The 23,940-nt window shown below is 37.7% G+C and overlaps 1 protein-coding gene across 24 annotated transcripts in view; it reads right to left on the bottom strand.

The window, feature by feature from the left end:
- Positions 1-23,940, bottom strand: part of KLHL5 (kelch like family member 5) — a 79,232-nt gene that overhangs the window by 8,916 nt on the left and 46,376 nt on the right. For 17 of the 24 annotated variants that reach the window (XM_084971739.1, XM_084971752.1, XM_084971754.1 and 14 more), the window contains 3 exons: positions 14,317-14,503; positions 8,296-8,520; positions 4,591-4,753 (listed from right to left, as the gene is read on the bottom strand). In XM_084971739.1, the coding sequence (XP_084827865.1) occupies positions 4,591-4,753; positions 8,296-8,520; positions 14,317-14,503 (575 nt within the window). Of the gene's footprint in view, positions 1-4,590; positions 4,754-8,295; positions 8,521-14,316; positions 14,504-20,171; positions 21,456-23,940 lie in introns of those variants that run through there. The other 7 variants (XM_084971756.1, XM_084971761.1, XM_084971755.1 and 4 more) reach the window with 1 other exon arrangement.

Raw genomic sequence — 23,940 nt, 5'->3', positions numbered from 1 at the left:
AATAACAGCATTTGCTGCAACATGGATGGACTTAGAAATTATCATGCTAAGTGAAGTCAGTCAGCCAATGAGACACCCACATAAAATGCTATCACTGACATGTGGAATCTTAAAAAAGGACACAATGAACTTCTCTGCAGGACAGATACTGACTCACAGACTTTGAAAAACTTCTGGTTTCCAAATGAGATAGGTTGGGGGGTGGGAGGATGGGCTTGGGGTTTGGGATGGAAATGTAAAATTGGGTTGTGATGATCGTTGTACGACTATAAATGTAATAAAATTCATTATGTAATTAAAAAAGAAAAAAGTATACATCATGATATTTCTTGAATAGCTAAGATAGGATTTGGTGATAAATGAAAGAAACTAACATTCTTCTGAGCATCTACCACAGGTGAGGCAACTTGACATGTATTGATTTAGTCTTTAGAATGATGTTCTGGCAAACCATCTGCATCCGTGTTTCAGGGGAAGAAACTGGGGCTCATGGAGATTAAGTGTCTTTCAGATGGTCACCCAGTAAGAAGCAGAACAAGGACAATGGTTGTATTTTTGAACAGTTGTACAGTCAATAATCAACAGTCATTTGGGATGTAATTGTAAGAGTGAAATATGGGAATAAAATAAGATTGAAATATACTGATCCACTAGGCAATGTTTAGGACGTTAACATACCATATTTATATTAAAGTCCTAAACGTCGCCTAGTAAACCAATTTAAATTCATTATCAATTGATACAGGGCACTAATTTAAAAGTCTTCTCACCCTGAACATAAAATATATGTAAAGTATTTAAAATATTTGAATATTTGAGTATTGTTTATTAAGCACAAAACATCTTATATTTACTATTCACTTGAGAAGCTCTCTGTAGCTATTTTTTTCTAAAAGATTTTTTAAAAAGAATAATAAATTCAGTTCACTGCTTGTATAAAAGCTCACACATTTTGAATTTATGGATGCCTTAGTTAATGTTTAGCTATTTTTTTCATTCTCAAGAAATAATATTTGAACTATACCAAATTTCTGCCCATTAAAATTCTAAGTATTTAGGAGTCCCCATTGTGGTGCAGCGGAAACAATCTGACTGGTAACTATGAGGTTGTGGGTTCGATCCCTGGCCTCACTCAGTGGGTTAAGGATCTGGCATTGCTGTGAGCTGTGGTGTAGGTCACAGACTCGGCTCAGATCCTTCATTGCTGTGGCTGTGGCGTAGGCTGGCAGCTGTAGGTCCAATCAGACTCCTAGCCTGGGAACCTCCATATGCCTTGGGTGCAGCCCTAAAAAGCAAAAAAAAAAAAAAAAAAAAAAAAAAAAAAAAAAAAAAAATTCTCAGTATTTATATTTGGTACATACACATACTTAAAAGACAGATTTCATAATTTTAATTCATAATTTAAAGTACCTATGCCACTCAAAATGATTCTTAAATAATAAGATGACCATACCTTAAATAGCAAAATATGCATCAGGAAGCATTGTAAAATAATTTAAAATAACTAAAAGTGCAGTTAATCTAGGCTTTTCATTTTATAGAGAAATGACTTGTTCCAAATCACAAAGGACTAGTAGAGAGATGATACATAATTAATTTTTTCCATCAACTGCATATTTTAAAAAATAACAATTTCTATTTTTTCCAGATGCTGTATATGTAACCAAAAATGGAAACCAGCAAATATTTTTAAACATTACTAGTTTATTTTAGAGCAAGTTTACAAATACACTGGTTGATGGATTAAAACATCCATTCCTTGGGGTGAGTAAAGTCCCACTGCATCTAATTGATACCTAGATATTCCTCAATAAGGTTACATGCTTCAGATTTATGTGCTTGGTATTGTGCTAGGTGTAAGGAACAAAACCTCAGACCAGGTAGGTCATGCAAGATCCTGATCTGCTATAGGAGATGGAGACCCAGTCAATAACTACAATAATAGGGTGGGACATGGTGCAGTACAATTATACACAAATTGTGTAAAGTAAAATTGCTGAGGATGGAATGGACACTGAGTGTAGGGGGAACGAAGAGATAAGAGTAGGAATTGGAGAAGGTTTTCTGGAGGTGATTTTTGAGCAAGTTTCAAGGATGCTGAGTTGGCCAGGTAGGAAAGCGGGGGGAAAACCTTCTAAGCCAGATGGTGAGGGTTAAAAGATAATAGGATATGAAACAAAATACAGGTTTTAAGCAGGAAAAGTCATGTGGTCCTTTGTGTTTCAGGTAGACCCTTAGGTGAGTCTCTAAAGTGAAGAATGAAAGGGAGAGAGTTAAGGTTAGGGACAAAGTGACCAGTTTCAGAGAGATCCTAGTGGACCAGTCACATACACAATGTAAATATACTCTACTTTCAAAATCAAGGAGTTCCCGTCAAGGCTCGGAGTTGTGGTTGTGGCTCACTGGAAATGAATCTGATTAGCATCTATGAGGGATGGTTCAATCCCTGGCCTTGCTCATTGGGTTAAGGATCTGGCGTTGCTGTGAGCTGTGGTGTAGGTCACAGATGCAGCTCAGATCTGGTGTTGCTGTGGCTGTGGTGCAGGCAGCGGCTACAGCTTCGAGTTGACCCCTAGCCTGGGAACCTCCGTATGCCTCATGCAGGTGCAACCCTAAAAATACACATACACACACACACACAAAAGAAAAAAAACAATATCCTACTATTTAGTGGATAAGCAGTCCTAAGCTTCTGATATTATTATTAAGTTGTCTCAGAATCATACTCAATAAATTTTACTTCAGGTAGGTTAAAGACTGAAATATTTATTTCTCATAAGAGAGCAAGAAAAGGAGTTCCCGTCGTGGCGCAGTGGTTAACGAATCCGACTAGGAACCATGAGGTTGCGGGTTCGATCCCTGCCCTTGCTCAGTGGGTTAACGATCCGGCGTTGCCGTGAGCTGTGGTGTAGGTTGCAGATGCGGCTCGGATCCCGTGTTGCTGTGGCTCTGGCATAGGCTGGTGGCTACAGCTCCGATTCAACCCCTAGCCTGGGAACCTCCATATGCCGCGGGAGCGGCCCAAGAAATAGCAACAACAACAACAGACAAAAGACAAAAGACAAAAAAAAAAAAAAAAAAAAAAAAAAAAAAAAAAGAGCAAGAAAAGGTAGTTCCCTGCTGGCCTAGCAGTTAGGGATCTGGCATCATCACTGCTGTGGTGTGGCTCTGATTCCCCACCTGGGAATTCCTGCATGCTGCAAGTGCAGCCAAAAACAAAAAAGGTAAGAAAGAAGGAAAGATACTTTATGCCTGGAAGTCTAGAAGTCCAGGATACTGTTGGTTTGGAAATCAAGTTTTAAAGAAGGCACTTATTCTTTTGTGCTCTATTAGAAATAAATATTTTTCACCAAAAATAGTAATTTCTTTTTTTCTCCACTTTTTACATTATTTGGTGGCTGACTCTTCTACCAAAGAATTAGGGAAAATACGCAGTGAATTTTGAAGTTATTTCTTAAAGCTAAAACAAATGAGGGGAGGAGTATTGCGATCAGATACGTTTAAAATATGGGTTTCTATTTCTCGGTTACTTGTAATAGTACTAAAAAATAACAAAAAACGGCCATAATTAAATAGGTCCTAAGGACACAAGACCTCCAGTCATAAAATATAAAAATATTACTAACATTTTCTCATTTTTCTTTTAATAATCAGTAGCAATCCTACAAATAATTTTAAGTCTCTACATTTTAACCTTGATTCTTTCATCTTTCTGGAAATGATGACAGAGCCTTTGAGATGAGTAAAGGTATGTAATGAACAACTTTTATTTAATAACCATACAGGGTTTCATTTTATGGAAGAAAGGCCTGAAAAAGACTATGTCTTTAGTCTCTGGTGGCTCTATTCAAACCTATTTACTCTATTTAGAGCAGACAAGAAGCAAGAAAGCACCTCTTTCTAAATCCATTCCAGTTTTCAGCAGTTTACTGAGAAAAGAAAGAAGTGAGGACAAATCAGTAGAAGAGATGGAAGGAATTATTTAGGGAAACACGGAACGTGACTATACACCTTTAAAAAGACCACACACTTTTTCTTTTTTTTTTTTTAAGGACCGCACCCTCAGCATATAGAAGTTCCCAGGCTAGGGGTCAAATTGGAGCTGCAGCTTCCAGCCTACACCAAAGCCATGACAACACCAGATCCTAGCCTCATCTGCCACCTACATGGCAGCTCGTGGCAATGCCGAATCTTTAACACACTGAGTGAGGCCAGACATCGAACTCATATCCTCATAGAAACTAGCTGGGTTCATTACCACAGAGCTACAATGGGAACTCCTAAATAGACCATATACTTTTAAAACCTATATTAAACCACTAGATTTTGACTATATTAAAAATTTATAGAAAATTTATTCACCCCAAATAACTAAAAATTTATAATATCTGTGCATTAGAATAAAATACTAACTTAATGTTGAGCTACTTATATTTAGAGCTATTATAAAGAGACTACTTAAAAAGTTTGTTTACATTACTCAAAATATTTCTCCTGTGATTTGTTTCCATATACCTTTAAGTTGGATGTGATATAGCCTGATATATGTAGCTTATTGTGTTTTAAACAGAACTTTAAATATTTTCTTACTTTCCACTTAGTACAGCCACACCTACTGTGCTCCTGGGAGTGGACATGGTGGCAACAAAATTCCACTGGCGAGCCTGAGGGTCCCATCTCTCCACTGTATTCAGGTAGCTCCAGCCATCATGTCCTCCTACTGCATACATAGGGCCTTCCAATACAGCCACGCCTACAAGGACACAGGAAAGAAGCAGTGACATAAAAATCACCTTTTAATTGAAAGATAAACGCAGTGAACATTTAATCTGCAAGTTGAGCTAAGCAAAAATTTTTGATAAAGACATCTGGCTTCCTCACAGCTCTTCTTGGTAGATGGGCTGGAAAGGTGGGGGAGGGAAAAAAGCACTGTGGCCCTGGTCTTAAAGTTTTAGAGGAATTATTTTGAGGAATAGAGAAAGTTTTAAAAGTATTTTAAAAGTATACAAGATGCGCACACAGCTATATTTAAAACATTTCAAAAATTTGGATTTACAGTATATTTGAGAACATTTTGATTCCTTTCTCCCTTTAATTTAAATTCACAGGATCTTGCTGTAGGTTTGATACCACAGTCTACCGGTGTGATTCATCAAGACGGAACCAAACCATAGTCATTTATTCAAACAGAGCTATTGAGTTTCTACTAAGTGCCAGGCACGTAACAGAACATAAGAAATAAGGGTTCTGCCCTTAGGGACCTATAGTTCAGTTGGGAAACGGATACAAAGTATGTGTCAGGTATTGATAAGTGTTAAGAAAAGGAACAAAGTGAAAGGGTAGAGCCGATCAGGGGAGACCTCACAGACAAAGTGACATTTGAACAAAAGTGCGAATAAAGTTAGGAAACCAGACGTGAAGGTACCTGAGCGAAGAAAAGGTGAGGTAAAGGGAACAGTATGAACAAAGCCCCTGAGGCATGTTTAGTGCGTCTGTGCTACACACACCAAGGAGGCCAGCTGGCTGTGCGGGTGAGTGAGAGGGAGCATGGAGGAGATGAGGGGGGAGGTGGCATCAGATCATGCGGGGGGGGGGGGGTGGGGGTGGGGGGGCGGGGAGCAAGACTATTGGAAGGACTTTAGATTTATTCTAAAGGAGATGGAAAGCCAGCAGAAGGTTTGAGATGAGGTGTGATGTGATCATAGGTGAACTATGAATACGGATCACTGGAAGGCCAAAATACAAATTTCGATACAAATATATTTGGTTTTGTGAAATCATGGCCAGATGAGATAAAAATATTCATCATCCATAACTCAAACCAACATATCATTCCACTCATTTGTGTCCTACCAGTACTGGCTATGGGAGGCTGCTTGGTCTGTCTGTCTGTCTATCTATCTATCATTACATATTTTATATATATACACACACACACACACACATATATATCTAACTATATACATACATATGTGTGTGTATTTGTGTGTAATTACTCAAAGGGCTGGAAGAAAAAGCAACAGGTCCATCTAGTAGGACCCCTTTAACCACAGCTTTAAAATGAAAATTTAGCAGCAGAGCTACTTTTTCAAATGAAGTCTTCATATAATTCCTATATATAAAGAGACAAAAGGAGTGTTTCTTAAGTTTCCTTTATAAATTCAAATTTAAAATGTTATTTATTATAAGGTAAAAGAGGAAGAATAAGGCTGTTTTGAATGACACAAAAATTTGATATAAAGGCTTCAAGAAGACACTTTGAACTCCTTTGAGCTTGCTGCCATTTAGTAAAGTCTTTTCTATGGGACCTAGACTAATGATAATATTCCATGCACAATCTCATCTGCATGAGACATAGCTGGATCACAGGCATTCTCATGCTATGTACTATATCTATCAAAAGTTACCTTAAGTTAGAATTGACTTCCTTTTCCCCATGGTAAGGAAACATTTGCAGGTGAATCATGCTGTTGACCCTGGAATTTATGGTCAACACAAATTTAAGTCTTGTTCATGCTGCTTTTAAGACATTTCTTCCCATTTTGTGTCTATGTAATAGCTGATTTTACGGGCTCAAGAGAAATGTTTTAAGAGTTTTCTTTGCTAAATTTCATATAGATGATTTTTTTTTTTCTTTTTTTGGGCATCTCAAGGCATATGGAGTTTCCAGGCCAGGGATCAGATCCGGGGCACAGTTGTGACCCATGCCACAGAAGTGGTAACACCAAATCCTTAACCCACTGTGCTAGGCTGGGGATGAAACCTGTGTCCCGGTGCTCCCAAGATGCTATCCATCCTGTTGTAGCGGGAATTCCTCATATAGTTGATTTTAAGCTCCTCTCTTCGTCCTTTAGCCCTAACTCTCTGGTTATACTCCCTCACCCAACTTAAACCTCAAGATCATCTTTCACTGCACCTAAGTAGAACTGCCCAGCTGATGCACAGATTCATGAGCTTAATAAATGACTGTTGGTTTAAGCCCCTAAGTTTTGGAGTGGTTTGCAAAATCTGGGTGATATACATTTCAATCCCCATCTAATTTTACTTCTGCCTCCTTCACTCTCAGCAACCAGTTCCTTCTATTTCATCTATTCTTTCTCCTATGAGAAAAGAGAGCTCATCTGATACAAGAACCTTAAATTCTCTTCTATCCATTTCAGAATGAACTGTCAGTTTCTTGAAGGTAAATACAGTGAATATAGTGTCTTTCTCATTTTTTTTTCTTTTCTTTTTAGGGTTACACCTGTGGCATATGGAAGTTCCCGAGCCAGGGGTCAAATGGGAGCTACAGGTGCAGGCCTATTCCACAGCCACAGCAACATCAGATCCGAGCCACATCTGCGAACTACGTCACAGCTTGCAGCAACACCAGGTCCCTAACCCACTGAGGGAGGCCAGGGATCGAACCAGCAGCCTCATGGAGACTATGTCGGCTTCTTAACCTGCCAAGCCACAACGGGAACTCCTCTTCCTCATCTTTGTATACCTACAGCACAGAGAGCTTGGTACAGAACACATGCTAATCAATGTCTGCTCCGTGAATTACTGAATTTAAAGAATGAAAAGTTTCTATCAATACATGTGCTATGTAACCTCAAATTTTTTCTGGGTTTTATTCATTTTTGCTTAAAAATGAAGAGATATAGATGAAAAACAATAATGCTAGAGACTTCTGAAATAAGCATTTCAATCAGGTTAGATAATACTAATCACCATACAACCCACGAGGCAAAAAGTGGCTTTTTTTTTTTTTTTTTTTTTTTTTTTTGCTTTCTAATGCTGCACTTGCAGCATATGAGTCAAATAGGAGCTGTAGCTGCTGGCCTACACCACAGCCACAGGCTAGGGGTCCAATCGGAGCCACAGCTGCTGGCCTACACCACAGCCACAGCAATTCGGGATTCAGGCTGCACCTACACCACAGAGGAGGGCAATGCCAGATCCCTAACCTACACCACAGCTGAGGGCAATGCTGGACCCTTAACCCACTGAGCGGGCCCAGCGATCAAATCCGCATCCTCATGGATCCTAGTTGGATTCGTTTCCGCTGCGCCACAACGGGAACTCCCGCTATATTCACATTTTCCCTTGGGCTGGTTGCACACACACATTTCTGTACGTGTTTGCTTTCCCTGCTTCTATCTCTCAGATAACAGGGAGCATGTGGAGGGATGCTTGGTGACTGCTGCTGGCTTAGCAGCTGCCACACTGATCTTCTTCTGCCTGGTAAGGAATGTGAAAATGCCATGCAAGCCCAGTGTACGACACGGTGATCAAACCTGCAGTTATACCTACCAAGGCCATGCCTATGTGTAGACATAGGAGGCATGACGCTCCACGTTTTCGTTTTGGGGTTGTAGCACTCTACGGTATTCAAAGTCTTCAGTCCATCTCTTCCTCCAACCACATACAGTTTGTCATCTAAGACCGCCACGCCAAACTGTAGCCTCCTCCCATTCATATTTGCTACAGGAGTCCACATATTTGTACGGAGATCGTACTTCTCAATGCTTGTTGCTCCTTAAGAGTGATAAACAGAAGTTATGGCAATAAAAAGCTCACCAGGATTGAGTATTTTATGAAATTATATTACGAAAGTATATTATTAGCATTGATGATGATACTTTTCATCTATTCCAAGATGTATTAGCTACATGGAGGTCACCGATGACTTTAGGGCGAGTCCCTTGCTTGAGCAGTTGAGACATGATGGAGAGGTGAGGAAACGGAGACAGTGAGCATAGACGAGTCTTCTAAGAAGTGTGGCTACAAATGGGAAGAGAGAGAGAAGAACTACTAGGTGGGTTGCAGGAGGTTTTCTTTTGTTTTGCTCTTAAAATGGGAAAAACTTGAATTTGCTTAAATGTTAATAGAAGTTATGAGGAAAGGAGCTGGAAAGACAGGAGATGAAGGGATGCTCATTAATAGGGTGAGGGTCCGGGGGAGGCAGGAAGGGGCAGGATCGGGGCACAGGTGAGGGAGGGGCTGGCCTTCATAGGAGCAGGGAGGGGACACACACTCCATTGCAACCGGGAAGGACAAGAACCTAAGTATGGATCAAGTGCTTCAGGAACTAGGAGAGTAGAAAGTTTAGGGAATAAATGCCTGATGGTGTCTACAGTTTTTAAGAATTAGAGTTTCCTTGGATCCTTTTGTTCTCTCTCTCTCTCTTTTTTTTTTTTTTTTTTGGTCTTTTTAGGGCTGCACCCACTATATATGGAGGTTCCCAGACTAGGGGTCGAATTGGAGCTGTAGCTGCCGGCCTACACCACAGCCACAGAAACATTGGGTCCTTCACCCACTGAGCGAGGCCACCGATGGAACTTGTGTCCTCATGGATCCTAGTCAGATTCGTTTCGACTGAGCCAAAATGGGAACTCCTCTTTTGTTCTCTTTATGAGGTCAGAAAACAGCGGAGTTAAGAAAAAAGAAAAAGACTCATTTCTTTAAAACAAAAAAACCACATACCTAACCCCCAGTTAGGAAGAGTTCAATTAGTATCTACTTCTCTCTTCAAAGCCCCTAATACAACATGCAATCAGTGCGATTCCTACACCACTGCAATCAAGACAAGCAGTTTTTCTAATGTATTTGCTACAATTAACAGAGCACTACTGAAATCTCCTAAAATTGAGAAATAGTTTAGCCATATACATTTTTCTTGTATATGATAGAAAAATTACTTTTAAACATTTATTATTTTTTATTTACCTTACAAAAATTTTACGTTACTTGGGATAAATACCAAGCAAGTCTTTTTCCATCTTCGCATTATCAGAGCCATATAAGACATTCCATTATACGGAGTAGCTGTTCAAAAATATTTTTGAATTTGAATAATTTTTCTTTATAATTTTTAGTAAAATGAGATTTTACTCATATACTCAGATTATTCTTCTTCTTATTATTTTTGCTTTTTATGGCCGCACCCATGGTATATGGAGGTTCCCAGCCTAGGGGTCCAATTGGAGCTACAGCTGCTGGCCTACACCACAGCCACAGCAACTCAGGATCTGAGCGGAGTTTGCGACCTACACCACAGCGCATGGCAATGCCAGATCCTTAACCCACTGACCAAGGTCAGGGATCGAACCGACAACGTCATGGTTACTAGACGGATTCGTTTCCACTGCGACATGATGGGAACTCTTTTTTTTTTTTTTTTAACTCAGATTATTTTGTGATACTATACTTGAATCATCACTCCTTAAACTTGACCTTAAAAATTTCCTCCTTCCTCAAATAAAAAGGAATTGCTAATCATCTCTCCTCATGAATAAATTTAAAGATTTTAAATTTAAATTTTAAGTTATTTCTTTTAGATCGAGTTCACTGAGCAGTATCATAGTCCTATGAACTGGTAACTAAAAGCTAATATCAGACATAATTCTTAAAAACATAAGATCTTAAAATATAGACTGAAACATATAACCTAAAAAATATATCCTCAAATAACAAAATCCTAGTAACTGCAAAATCCTGGGTAAAAGCTTGAAACTTCCCTCTTTTATACTAAAGGATAAACCTTTTAAAAAAAGTAAGCACAAATATATTCTGACATTTTTAGTGGCTATTTAGAACCATAGCCTGCTTATTTGCTGGGGTCAATACTAAACAGATATATGAAGAGACCAAGAACAATAATCAGATCACCATCCAGCTAATGCAAATTGCTCTTCGTAAAGAAGACACTGGGAATAAGCTAACGTGGAGTTCCCTTGTGGCCCAGTGGTTAAGGATCTGGCATTTAAAAAAAAAAAAAAAAGCTAAGTCAAGGCCCAGGAACACAACTTGAATAGGAAAGATCCTTAGAGTATTCGATTATTAAGATAGCCCTAGAGGGAGTTCCTTTGTGGGATAGTGAGTTAAGGATCCACTGTTGTCACTGCACAGTGGCTTGGTTGCTGCTGTAGTGCAAGTTTGTTCCCTGACCTAGGACCTTCCATATGCCATGGCGTGACCAAAAGAGAGAGAGAGAGAAAAAAAAGGCTTAGAAATAAAGTTGGTCAAGCCGCACAGGCCAGGTTACAGAGAGTCTTGAAACCTAGAAAGAGGAATTTACACCTTATCTAGTACGAAATAAAGACTGCTGGAGCTTTGGAGCAGAGTAATGGCATATTAACAGAAGAGTTAATATTAGAATTAAGCAGAATATAGTTTTCCAGAGTCAAAAGGCCTGTTTGAATACTGGTGCCATCACTAGCTGTGTGATCCCTGGAAAATTACTTAACTTCTCTAAGTCTCAGTATCTTCCTCTATAAAAGAGGGCAATAATAACACTCAGCTCTGAGAGTTGCTAGGAACATAAAATGAAATAATATAGGTCAAATGCTTAGTATAATGCCTGGCACCTGTGAACAATATAATATATTGAACTGAATATAATGAGTGCTATTGGGACAAAATTAACAGGATCAAGATTTGTGGGCTGATAGGAAGCTAACTGGAATTAGCAAGGTAGCAATAGACATTTGGAAGAATAAGAGTCATCTGAAAGAAGTCACTTGGTGACTGTGAGAGAGGGAGAGAGAGAAAGATACGTACTGTTTACTTGGCTACCTAGTACCAGTTTCCTTCCCATGCTTGCAGAATTTTGCACCACATGTATGAACCTTGATGGGTGGAGGAACCCACCTCCCAGGAAATTGAAAAGGCAGATATTTTTCTCTTTGTCCTCAGAATTTTAAGGCCCAGGCCTAACCTAAAGGTAGTCAAATGGATGCCCGTACCTAGAATTTAAAATCGAAAGCAGGAATTATGAAGAAGTAGGGACAGTGGATCAATAGCCTTCCAAGAAATTCCTATTCTGCCTAAATGAGCCAGAGCTGGTGTCCACTGAAGAGCAATGAATTACGAACCCAAGTTCTCAAGTCTGAGACATGGTCCGAGGAGATTTGGATACATGATGTTTGAGGTGAAAGCCAAACATCAAACAGGTATTTGATACGAGCTGGAAATATGAAAATAAAATCAAAGCATGAGAGTTTAATTAACATAGAGATAACACTCAAAGCCTTGAAAAAGACAAGGAAAGACAGGGGAAGAGTAATGCTAGTAATGGCTACAAGGCCAAGCACAGTTCCAGGCACACAGCAGACACTGAATGAGTATTTGCAGATTAATTATCTGGACAGTGGCGATATTAAAAAATGTTCAAATACTTATACTACAACTCTAGTCAGTCATCTGTATGTATTTCTGTATCATTCAGTCATCAAACCTATATTAGAACCTAAGTACCTACACGTACATGGCCCTAGGTTATATGCTATATGGGATAATACCTGCATCTGTTTCCATGCATCTGTTTCCACGAACTTAAATAACAATGCAAATTTTCAATTAGAGCTCATATTTTTCTATTCCTTAGAGATGTCACTTAGAAGAGAAACCTTTAAATGTGATCAATGCGAGTGCTTTAGTTCACACAAGACATACAAGAGATGGGCAGCAGAAAAGAAAAATCTTTATTCATTTGACGGATGCGTATTGATGTCATCTATGTGGGAAGAACTGTCGTGGGAAAATTTCAGAGGACAAAACAAAATCTTTGCTTTCTGGGAGCTTTTTTGGGGGGAAGAGATGGGCAGACCATAAAGAAATGTATCAGGTGCTATGAAGAAACACGAAGCAGACAATGGAGAAAGTGGTAAACAAGAGATTAGGAAGTGATGGCCAAGACGATGCTATTGAATGGTGTTGGAAGTCCTCTTTGGAAGACTGGCATTTGAGAGGAGATCTGAGTGAGAATTTCTGCTAGGCTGTCTGACATCAGGGCGCAGAGCATCGCAGTGAGAGGGAACAGCGAGCAAGTGCAATCTCCATGATGTGGGATGGCGACTGGCATGTTAGATGAATAGGGAGGCCAATGGGGCTGGAACAGACGGAGGGAGGGGAAGGGTAGAATGAGATGAACTTAGAGGTGGCCAGAAGTCAGAGGTATTGTCAGGGGACTGTAGACTATGAATGCTACAAATTCAGAGGAAGAGGACAGCAATGTATACTGTGAAATAATACATACACAGCAAGCTTCTAGCACAACACCTAGCACGGAGTAGGCACTATGTATGGTGTTTATTGCTATTGTTGTTACTACGAGTAACAACTGCTGCAGGAAGAGTACAAAGAATTCCCAGATATCCTGACCCAGATTTTATATTTTACATTTGCTTTCTATGTGTGTGTGTGTTGTATATATGTATGTATATATGTATGTATGAGTTTTTCTGAAGTGTTTAAGAGGAAGTTGCATAAATGATATCCCTAAATATTTCAGTGTATCTTCTTCAAAACAAGAGGTCCTCTTACAAAATCACAATACTGACATCAAAATCTGGAAATGAACACTTATCCACTACTACTATCTAATCTACACATCTTGTTTGGATTTCATCATTGTCCCAATTATGTCCTTCACAGCAGAGGAAAATCCAAGATAATGCATTATAATAGCCGTCATGTTTCTTTAGTCTCTTGTAACCTGAGACAATTCCTAAATCTTTTTTTTTTTTTTTTTTTTGTATTTCTTGATGCAGACATCTTAGAATACTTGAGACAATTTACTTTGTAGAATGTCTCTCAGCTTGAATGTTTGCCTTTTCTTCCTGACTAAGCCCAGATTATACACTTGGCAAGAGCACCACAGAGGTGCAGCTGAGTTCTCGGTGCATCGATAAGAAGCACAAGCTGCCGGCTGGTCTCATTACTGGCAATAGGACCTTTGATTACCTGGTAGAGGTGCGGGGTGCAAGGTTTCCCCCACTATAAAGATACCATTTTATGCTTTGTAACTAATAAGCAAGTGGTACTTTGAGAGCAAATATCCTGCTCTCAAACCTTCACCAACTAGTCCTAGAGAACTGATGATTCTTGACTGAAACAGTTATTAAAATGACGGCTGCCACATGGTGATTTTTCTAATTCTGTTTTTGCTACTATGTTTTAGTTAGTTGTCATTCTATTGTAAGGAAGAGCTTTCCCGCCTCCCTTCTTTATTTGTATCAGTATGAACTCATGGATACTTATTTATAATATTTTACTATCATTATTTATCCTGACCCTGAAATTACCCTAGTAATAGTATCCCTTTTGGATAGTGGTATCCTCTACAACCTGTCTCGTGTCTCCTGACGTATCTCCATCATTCTCTGAGTACTTCCTTACTTTCTGGCACAAGTTGTTGTTCTAGGCTTATCTTGCATATTCCCTATTCCAGTGCTAGGACCAGCCATTTCTCCAAGGAGCTTTTTGGCTACATTTACTATTAATTAAAGTTATTTTTTTCCCTGTTCCTTCAAATAAAAGACTATTTAATACCTTTTGTTGAATCCATTCCTCCAACTGCAAATAATGTACCAACAGTTGACTTCCTAGGTTTTGTCCGAGGGCTCTGTAACATGGGCCGTCTCTCTGGTAGTAAGTGATACTTCATTGCTTCCATAATTAGTTTCTGACATTCTATATCATCTCGAAAAAGTGCATTATTTTCCATGTCTGCTAGGAACTAGAAAAGAATAGTAAGAATGCAAGAAAATACTAAAGTTAAAAGAATAAACTGGTTCACAAATGGAAATGATCTCATTAAAAAAAAAAATCCAAGTCTGAATACCTATTTTTAACTAAAATGTTCAACATCTACAAAGTTTAAATTTTATATTTCATTGAAAAACAAAACCTGAGGAAGAGAAGTGGTATGCTCTAAAACCTTAATAATGATGATCTCTGGGTGGTAAGAGAACTGGTGCTAAAAAGCTAAATAATATTTTTGGTGCATTATTATGTTTTCCAGATTTTCTAAAATAAATCACTTTACTTTTTTTTTTTTTTTTGTCTTTTGTCTTTTGAGGGCTGCACCCAAAGCATATACAGATTCCCAGGTAAGGGGTCTAATTGGAGCTGTTGCTGCCGGCCTACACGACAGCTCACGGCAATGCCGGATCCTTAACCCACTGAGTGAGACCAAGGATAGAACCCACAACCTCATGGTTCCTAGTTGGATTTGTTTCTGCTGAGCCACGACGGGAACTCCTCATTTTACTCTTTAAGTTAGAAACAGTGTTAACTGAAGAATAATTATAAGTAGGAGTTGACTTATTAGACTGCTTTTATTTGACCTCTCTCAACCATGTTCAACCAGCAACAACAGCAAAAACAAAACTTCCTAACTTTTCTAAGAGGCAAGGAACTCCAAATCGTGATTATTCTAAGAGAATTAAAATTCCTTATATTTCTTTGAATACTATTCTTCAGTTATGGTATTTTATATAAATGCACAAATATGGTTACTCCCTGCCTTTTAAAAAATGAATTTCTTCTCCTTTTGTGCTTGGTTCTCCTTGCCCCTCCCTACCCTTTTATTGCTTTATTTCTTCCATTTAGTATATTGATCCATGAGAAATTAATTTTTAAAAGAGTATGAGTTGAGAAACATTTTTTTTTTTCCCAGAACAGATAACTAGTTCTTACCAATGCCAAATAATTCCCTCCTTTTCTAACTGAATTGAAACTTGGTCATAAATAGATCTCAGGATATATGAGACCTGTGGTGTTTTGTTTGTTGTTTGTTTTGGTTGTACCCATGGCACTGGGCCAGGGATTGAACCCACAGCCACAGCTGCAATCTGTGCCACAGCTGAGCCAACGCTGGATTCTTAGCCTGCTGAGCCTGAAAACAGGAACTTGAGACCTGTTTTTGAATCTCTACTCTGTTCCATTGATCTATATGTCTATTCTTTTTCCAATACCACATTTTATTAGTGTCCTTACAGCATTTTCTGCTCATCTAATACATATCTACACTTACTGTTCATTTTCATAGTTTTCTTGGCTATTTTTGAGTCTTTATTTTCCATATAAACTTATTTTATGGAAAATAAAATTTTCTAATTTTATCTAATTTGTCTAATTTAGGTAAATTTATCTAATTCCTCTTCACCATCTTGATCCTATTGAAATTCTAATAGGAACTGCATTAAATTTATTAATTATGGGGAGAATTTACATTTTTATGCTATTAAGTCATTCATTCAATAAGCCTTTCCAATGTTTATAGCTTTCTTCATATAGGTATTATGTCTTTCTTTTATTAAATATATTTCTACATATTTTATTATTTTATTGCTATTAGAAATGGATTTTTGAATTTGTATTTTGCACATTTTGCTGGAAGAGAGAAAATTTTACTGATTATTGTATACCTGTACTATAACCTTCTACTTTACCACCCTACTACTTTATAACTCTTTTAATAGAGTTAAAACTCTATTAGGCATATAATCATAATAATTACTAAATAGGAATAGGTCACATCTCTTTCTAATATGTATGCTAATTATTTCATCTTAATTTTATTTCTGCAGCTGCTAAAACCTTCAAAGCAATGTTAAATAATTAGTGACACAGAGTGTCCATTTTTCTGGTTTAAATTGATATGTTTTAGTGTTTCACTATTTAGGATAATAGGTAATACAGCATTTAGTAATCTATCTTTATCATACATAGGCTGTTTTCTTCTCTATTTCAGAGGGTTTTGGTTTTTGTTTTCTTTTTTAGGTCCGCATCTGTAGCACACAGAAGTTCCCAGGCTAGGTGCTGAATCGGAGCTACAGCTGCCAGCTGATGCCACAGCCACAACAATGCCAGATCTGAGCCGAATCTGCGACTTAGGCCCCAGCTTGCAGCAACACCAGATCCTTTAACCCACTGAGCGAGGCCAGGGATTGAACCAACATCCTCATGGATACTAGCTGGGTTTGTAACCTGCTGAGCCAAAATGGGAACTCCTTAGAGTTTTAAAATTAAACGTGGTTGCTATTTTTTTCCAAATATCTTTTATACATCCATTGATGTGATCATGTCTTTTTCTCCTTTAAGTTATTGATATAATTGCCTTGACAGATTTCCTAATACTCAATCACTCTTGTATTCCTGGAAAAAGACCTTCCTGGTCATAGTGTATTATTCTTTTGATACACTGCAAGACTGCATTTGATAATATAAGGTACATTTTATATCATATAATTCACTATTTCAAGTATACAATTTAGTGATTTTTAGCAAATTTACCAAGTTGTGCAACCATTACCATAAAAAAGTTTTGGCATATTTTCATCATTCCAATTAGATCCTGCATGTCTGTTTACTGTTAATCTCAGTTCAAATCTCCTATTCTAAGTACTAATTTGTCTCTATAGATTTGCCTTTTTTACATGTTTTGTATAAATAAAATCATATGTGGTTTCTTGTGTCTTGCTTTTTTTATTTAGCATGTTTTTGAGGTTCATCAGTGTGTTGCATGTATCAGTACTTCATTTCTTTTTAAAATTGTATGTTATATAGAAAAGAAACTCACAGACTTGGAGAACAGACTGGTGGTTACCAAGCAGGGGGGATGGACTGGGCGTTTGGGGTTAGTAGATGCAACCTACTGCATTTGGAGTGGATAAGCAATGAGATCCTGCTGTATAGCACAGGGAACTATATTTACTCACTAGCGATGGAACACGATGGAAGATAATGTGATATATATGTATAACCGGGTCATTTTGCTATACAGCAAAATTTGACAGAACACTGTAAATCAACTATAATGGAACAAACAAAAAATCATATAAAAAAAGAAATTGTAAGAAAGGAAAAGTAGAATATAACCATTCAACCAAAAAAAAAAAAAAAAAAAAAAAAGAAAAAAGAGAAGAAATTGTATGGTGTATCCATTTATTGTGCCTATTTGTTTACCAGTTGATGGGCATTTATGTCGTTGCCCATTTTTGGCTATTATAAATAAAGCTGCTAAGAACATTTGTGTGTATGTGTAAGTCTTTATGTGGAGATATGTTTTCATTTCTCTTAGGTAGATACCTAGGATTAGAATTGCTGGGTCATATGGTAAATTTATGTTAACTTTTTAAGAAACTGCCACACTGTTTTCCAAGGTGGCTACACTATGTATATTCCCACCAGCAGTCTATGAAGGTTCCTATTCCTCCATATTCTCACCAACAATTATTAAAAACATTTTTTTTTAGCCACATGAGTGGGTGGGAAATGCAGTTTTCCTTGGCATTTTCTTAATGGCTAATAATGTTGAGAATATGTTCATATTTTGATAATGGAAGAGAAGGAAGAGTCTCTAACGAATGTCACTGTAAAATAGTTTGTGGCATTTGGAAACTGAGAATAGTACACTAAAGGCAAAAAAGCCAGATTAAGACTTAAGTCTTAGGGGAGAACAGACTTGTGGTTGCTGACGGGGAGTGGGAGGGAGTGGAATAGACTGGGAATCTGGGGTTAATAGATGCAAACTATTGCCTTTGGAATGGATAAGCAATGAGGTCCTGCTGTATAGCACTGGGAATTATATCTAGTCACTTATGATGGAGCATGAGGAGTTCCTGTTGTGGCACAGTGGTTAATGAATCCAACTAGGAACCATGAGGTTGCAGGTTTGATCCCTGTCCTTGCTCTGTGGGTTAAGGATCCGGCATTGCTGTGAGCTGTGGTGTAGGCTGCAGACGTGGCTCCGATCCAGTGTTGCTGTGGCTCTGGCGTAGGCTGGTTGGCTAGAGCTCTGATTCGACCCCTAGCCTGGGAACCTCCATATGCCACGGGAGCGACCCTGGAAAAGACAAAAAAAGACAAAAAAAAAAAAATATGATGGAGCATGATAATGTGAGGAAAAAGAATGTATACATGTATATATGACTGGGTCACCTTGCTGTACAGTAGAAAATTGACAGAACACTGTAAATCAGCTATGTTGGAAAAAATAAAAATCATTATTAAAAAAATAACTCTTCAGTAATCTCTAAACCCAAATCAGATTGATGGACTATTAAGTATCAAGCATTATAGCTATAAAAAGATTTCAATAAACTCACCAGTTGGAGTTCCAAAAAAGAAAAAAAAAAAAAAAGACTAAGTCTTAGGACCTATGCCAGACTATATATTCTGGTATTAGTTATTCCATATTATTTTATGCACGCAAAGTATACTTGCTAGAAAAGCCATTAATGAATATGCATTTTGTTGGCTCATTTAGATTAATCTTAATGTTTTTTATTACTTCTGTTACATATAATTGCTTTATTCCTTTCTAAATAAAAGTAAATGTGAAAAAAATTGTAAAAAGTAAAGTCTTGGAAGACTTAATAGTTACTGCAATATGAAGTAAAATATATTCCTTAGCATGCTGACAGTATCTATAATTTATGAATAAATGTGATTCATTATCTTTAAGTAGAGAGGTGAAAGTAACAGAAGGCTAAGTACAAATCCATTAATCCAAGTATCTGATTAATCAAATGGAAGGTATCAAACATCATTTGGAAAAATCATTCAGAAGGCACTGAGAGGGGAATATAAAATATAGTCTCTTGTGTACTGTGCATTGTAGGTAGATACCATGTTAACTTCTCTACCATAAAATAATAGCAAATTAGTAAAATGGAAGCACTTAAAAATAGAAGAAACATTTTCAATTTATAAATTTTTATCTTCACTCACATACTTGTTCACATTATATGACTGTTTTGCTAAAACTGTCCCCCCAAAATATTTTTATCTTAGAGGAAAAAATAGAATGTAAATGATTTATGAACTCTATAGGCTTTTTTTTTTAATAGGCTTTTAAAAAATCTTTTGATATCCAAAATTATAAATTAAAAGAATGCTGGAGTTCCCAAGTGGCTCAGCAGGTTAAGGGTTCAGTGTTGTCACTGCCATGGCTCTGGTTACTGTTAAGGTGCAGGTTCAATCACTGGCCTGAGATCTTCCCCATGATGTGGGCGTGGCCAAAAAACCCCAAATGCTAAAGATAAAAACTGACTCATTTTTCATTTGATTTTTTGTTTGTTTTCTGTCTTTTTGCCGTTTTTCTAGGGCCGATCCTACGGCACATGGAGGTTCCCAGGCTAGAGGTCGAATCGGAGCTGTAGCCACTGGCCTACGCCAGAGCCACAGCAACACAGGGTCCGAGCCATGTCTGCAACCTACACCACAGCTCACGGCAACGCTGGATCCTTAACTCACTGAGCCCTCATCCTCATGGATCCTAGTTGGGTTCGTTAACCACTGAGCCATGACAGGAACTCCTGCAAAAGTAAATTCTTTAGGTAACTGGACCTAATGGCAATTTAACAAATTAGTCATTTACACTTGATAGGCACTAGACATTTTTTGTTTTCATTTTTCATTTTTATTGAGATATAATTGACATATAACATATTCGTTTCAGGTGTACAATATAATGATTTGATATCTGTATATATAGGAAAATGATCACCATAATAAGTCTAGTTCACATCCACCCTTACATAGTTACAATTTTTGTGTGTGATAAGAACTTTTAAGATCTACTCTCTTAGCAACTTCACTCCTTTCCTGTCTTTTCAAATAAAACATTTAGAATATAACTCAACATTTTCTTGATGATTTTAGAATCTACTTCCATACCTTATCACTTGACAAATCTAATTCTGCAAACTTGCCCTTTACTTTTAGGAAGGGAAGAAAAAAAAAAAAATCCTGCAAGTAGCTCTAAATGCCATAATGGTGCAATATAGTATTATCACTGCAGAAAAGAAAAACATTGCTCAAAGAAGTGTTATTAACTTGTTTACGTTATACAGAGTGATGTGGCTCCCATCACTGCTACTCATCGGGCCAAGACAGTGGTTCTCAAACTTGAGTGTGCAGATGAACCTGAGGGTTTATTAAAACACAATTTGGGGAGTTCCCATTGTGGCCCAGTGGTGAAAGAACACGACTAGTATCCATGAGGACGTGGGTTTGATCCCTGGCTTTGCTCAGTGGGTTAAGGATCCGGCGTTGCCATGAACTGTGGTGTAAGTGGCAGACACGGCTCGGATCTGGCGTTGCTGTGGCTGTGGTGTAAGCCAGCAACTTCAGCTCTGATTCAACCCCTGGCCTGGGAACTTCCATATGCCTTGGGTGCGGCCCTAAAAAGACCAAAAAAAAAAAAAAAAAGAACTTGATTGGCCTCAACTCCCAGAGTTTCAGATTCAGCAAGTGTAGAGTAGGCGCCTAATTATTTGCATTTTAAACAATTATCCACCTGGATATTCTATAGTTAGGAATCGCATTTTGAGAACCACTGGGATAATCCAGTGGATTTTCTGTCCTTATCTGTCCGATGATGTTAAAATTTCTTCCTTCTTGAACGTGGAATCTCTTTTTAATGATATTACAGTTATTTAGGCAGATTTGGGAACTACACACTAAATTTTAGTATTTTCTGGGGTTCTACCCCTAGTGCTCTCTTTGATCTGTGCCACTCTCTTCCCTTTGGCTTCAACAACCTAAATACGTGGTATTTGAAACTTCTTCTTAGACTTTAAGAGGAAGCTCTGGGAACATGGTTCTTCTGCTTTCTTCTCCACCTTCAAAACCAGCTCTTCGTCCTGTATTCTGTCTTAGTTGGCAGCACCTTCATTAACCTAAGTTGCACAAATCAGAATTATTCTGGACCCTTTTTTTTTTTTAACCACCTTGCACCATTCAATCAGTCATTAAGTTGCACCAATTCTACCTTCTAAATAGCTTTTTGACCTTGGTAAATAATTTCTCTACCTCCACTGCCAGAGAGTACTTAATTCACTTGTCTGAATCCAACAGCCTTCCTAATAGGCTTTTACTTTGACTCTTCTTGTCTGTTCTGTGCACTGTAGTTATAGGATCTTTTTAAAATAAAAGGATAATTACACCAACCCCCACTTAAAATCCTTTAGTGCTTCCTCATTGCTTTTAGGATAAAATTCAAATTCCAAAGCATGTCTAGTGTTTCTGCACAATCTGGTAATCTCCCTCTCCAACTTCATCTTTCAGCACTGCCCTTTTATTTCCACACTTGTAGCCATGCAAACTATCTTCAAATTCCAGAATATGATATATTTGGCATGACTCCATCACTAGGTAGAATCTCCTATTTTTCCCGGGCCATTATGCCTTTTCTACTGGGTGGCTACCTCAGGATGCAGACTGAGTGACACTCAGCAGCTCCCCCAGCTTTCCTACCACCAGCCTGGTGGGCTATTCCAATTATTTTCATAACGCCTTGTTTCTATATCTATCACAGCTCTCATCTCATTATATTGTAATTACTGAATCACTTTTTAACCTATTTTTTTTCCTCTATCTGATATTCCTCTCTCTACCCAGCAATTTTATACAAAGTACATTCAGTGGAAAAGTCACAGAACCTTATTTGGATTCAAGTCCTATCTCCGACTCTTATTAGCTCTAATCTATGATGTCAGCCAGGTAGCAAAGCCAAATAAAACTACAATGCAGAAGGACAGGCATTTATGCAGTCACTTTGTGATTTTTTCTTCTTTTTTTTTTTTTTTTGCCATTTCTTGGGCTGCTCCTGTGGCATATGGAGGTTCCCAAGCTAGGGGTTGAACTGGAGCTGTAGCTGCCGGTCTATGCCAGAGCCACAGCAACGTGGGATCTGAGCCCTGTCTGCGACCTACACCACAGCTCACTGGCAACGCCGGATCCTTAACCCACTGAGCAAGGTCAGGGATGGAACCCGCAACCTCATGGTTCCTAGTCGGATTCATTAACCACTGAGCCATGACGAGAACTCCCACTTTGTGATTTCGAGCATAATGGTTTTACTTTTTCGGTCTGTTACTTCATTTGTATAACAGCTGTTAGATAAAATGATTTCCAAAGTGCCTTTGAACTCTAAGATGTTATGGCTATGATTATCAGAAGTATCTTAGATAAAATAAATTTTAAAGGTCTCTGAGAATCATGCAGATATAATATCATAAATATTTGAAACTTTAGGACTGAAGTAAGTTGTCAAGTTACATAATTGCACAGATTTTTTCCAGAGTCTACTAGGATTTTTCTGATTTTATTTTCTTTCATCTAGAAAAGGATAAGAAAAAGATTCTGTTGGGTACTAGTAAAAATAGTACTCTCTCTTTAAATCTGATTTCAAGAGACATGTTTTATACTATTTTTCCTGAATGGTCATCAATTTGTGCAGTTTTACTCCTATGAATTCATATGATATTCTACCCCTGAAAAGAGAGGTCTTTCTTACGAAGTATCGGCACTGATTTTTGTTTCTATAAGATAGAAAGCAAACAGCAAGTTCTGCTCACAACAGCTGGAAATAACACAGACTCCTCAAGGTTAATACAAATAAAATAAAATGCATGGCACTTTTGACAACAATAAAAACAATCTGATCTTAAGCAGTAGCAGCTCCTTTCTCTACTTTCAAGGACTTTATTTAGGGCCTCAAAATAAGCAGCAAAGGATGTAGAGAAAAATTTTGTATATTCTAGCTGAAATGATAAAAAGGGAAAACTATACATGTAAATATGTTATAACTGAATGCCTTGAATACACCAACTAAATATATCTCAATTCTAAATAATGATAATAATCATATTATCATTTATAGCACATTTTATTTCACAGAGCACTTTTCTGATCCTCATAAAATCCTGTGAGTTAGAGAGGATATTATCGCCACTTGACAGATGAAGAAACCGAGGTATGTGAATTTGGCAAATTGCAGAGTTTTAAAATGTCAGAGCTGAAACTATTATTGGGTCTTGTTAATTAATATATCAGCAGAACCCAGCATTTAGTGGATACTTAATAATAAAATATGGCAAAAGAATTAGTATACATTTTCTGGTTCCTAGAGTCCAGTGTTCTCTTTTATTAGCAGCTTTATTAATTCTTCAATTGCTAGTATAGGTTTGTAGCTGAGTCAAATAAAACACCTGACCCCAAAGCAACAATGTTACTTGATGCAATTTAGGTGTAGCCAGACTAGAGTTCTAGGCTTAAAACAAAGAAATTTTTTTTTTTTTTTAGCTCACCATCTTTTCTCTTTAACATTTCAGAGGAATATACATAAAATAACTAGTGAATTGAGTAAAGAAAAAAAAAAAC

The sequence above is a fragment of the Sus scrofa genome, chromosome 8, assembly GCF_054392235.1.
Source record: "Sus scrofa isolate SSC_HxYL_T2T_F1_AM1 chromosome 8, Sscrofa_HxYL_maternal_Yorkshire_Landrace_v2.0, whole genome shotgun sequence".
Taxonomy (NCBI): domain Eukaryota; kingdom Metazoa; phylum Chordata; class Mammalia; order Artiodactyla; family Suidae; genus Sus; species Sus scrofa.
The sequence above is the reverse complement of the archived record's forward strand: the minus strand, read 5'-3'. Positions and strand labels throughout refer to the sequence as shown.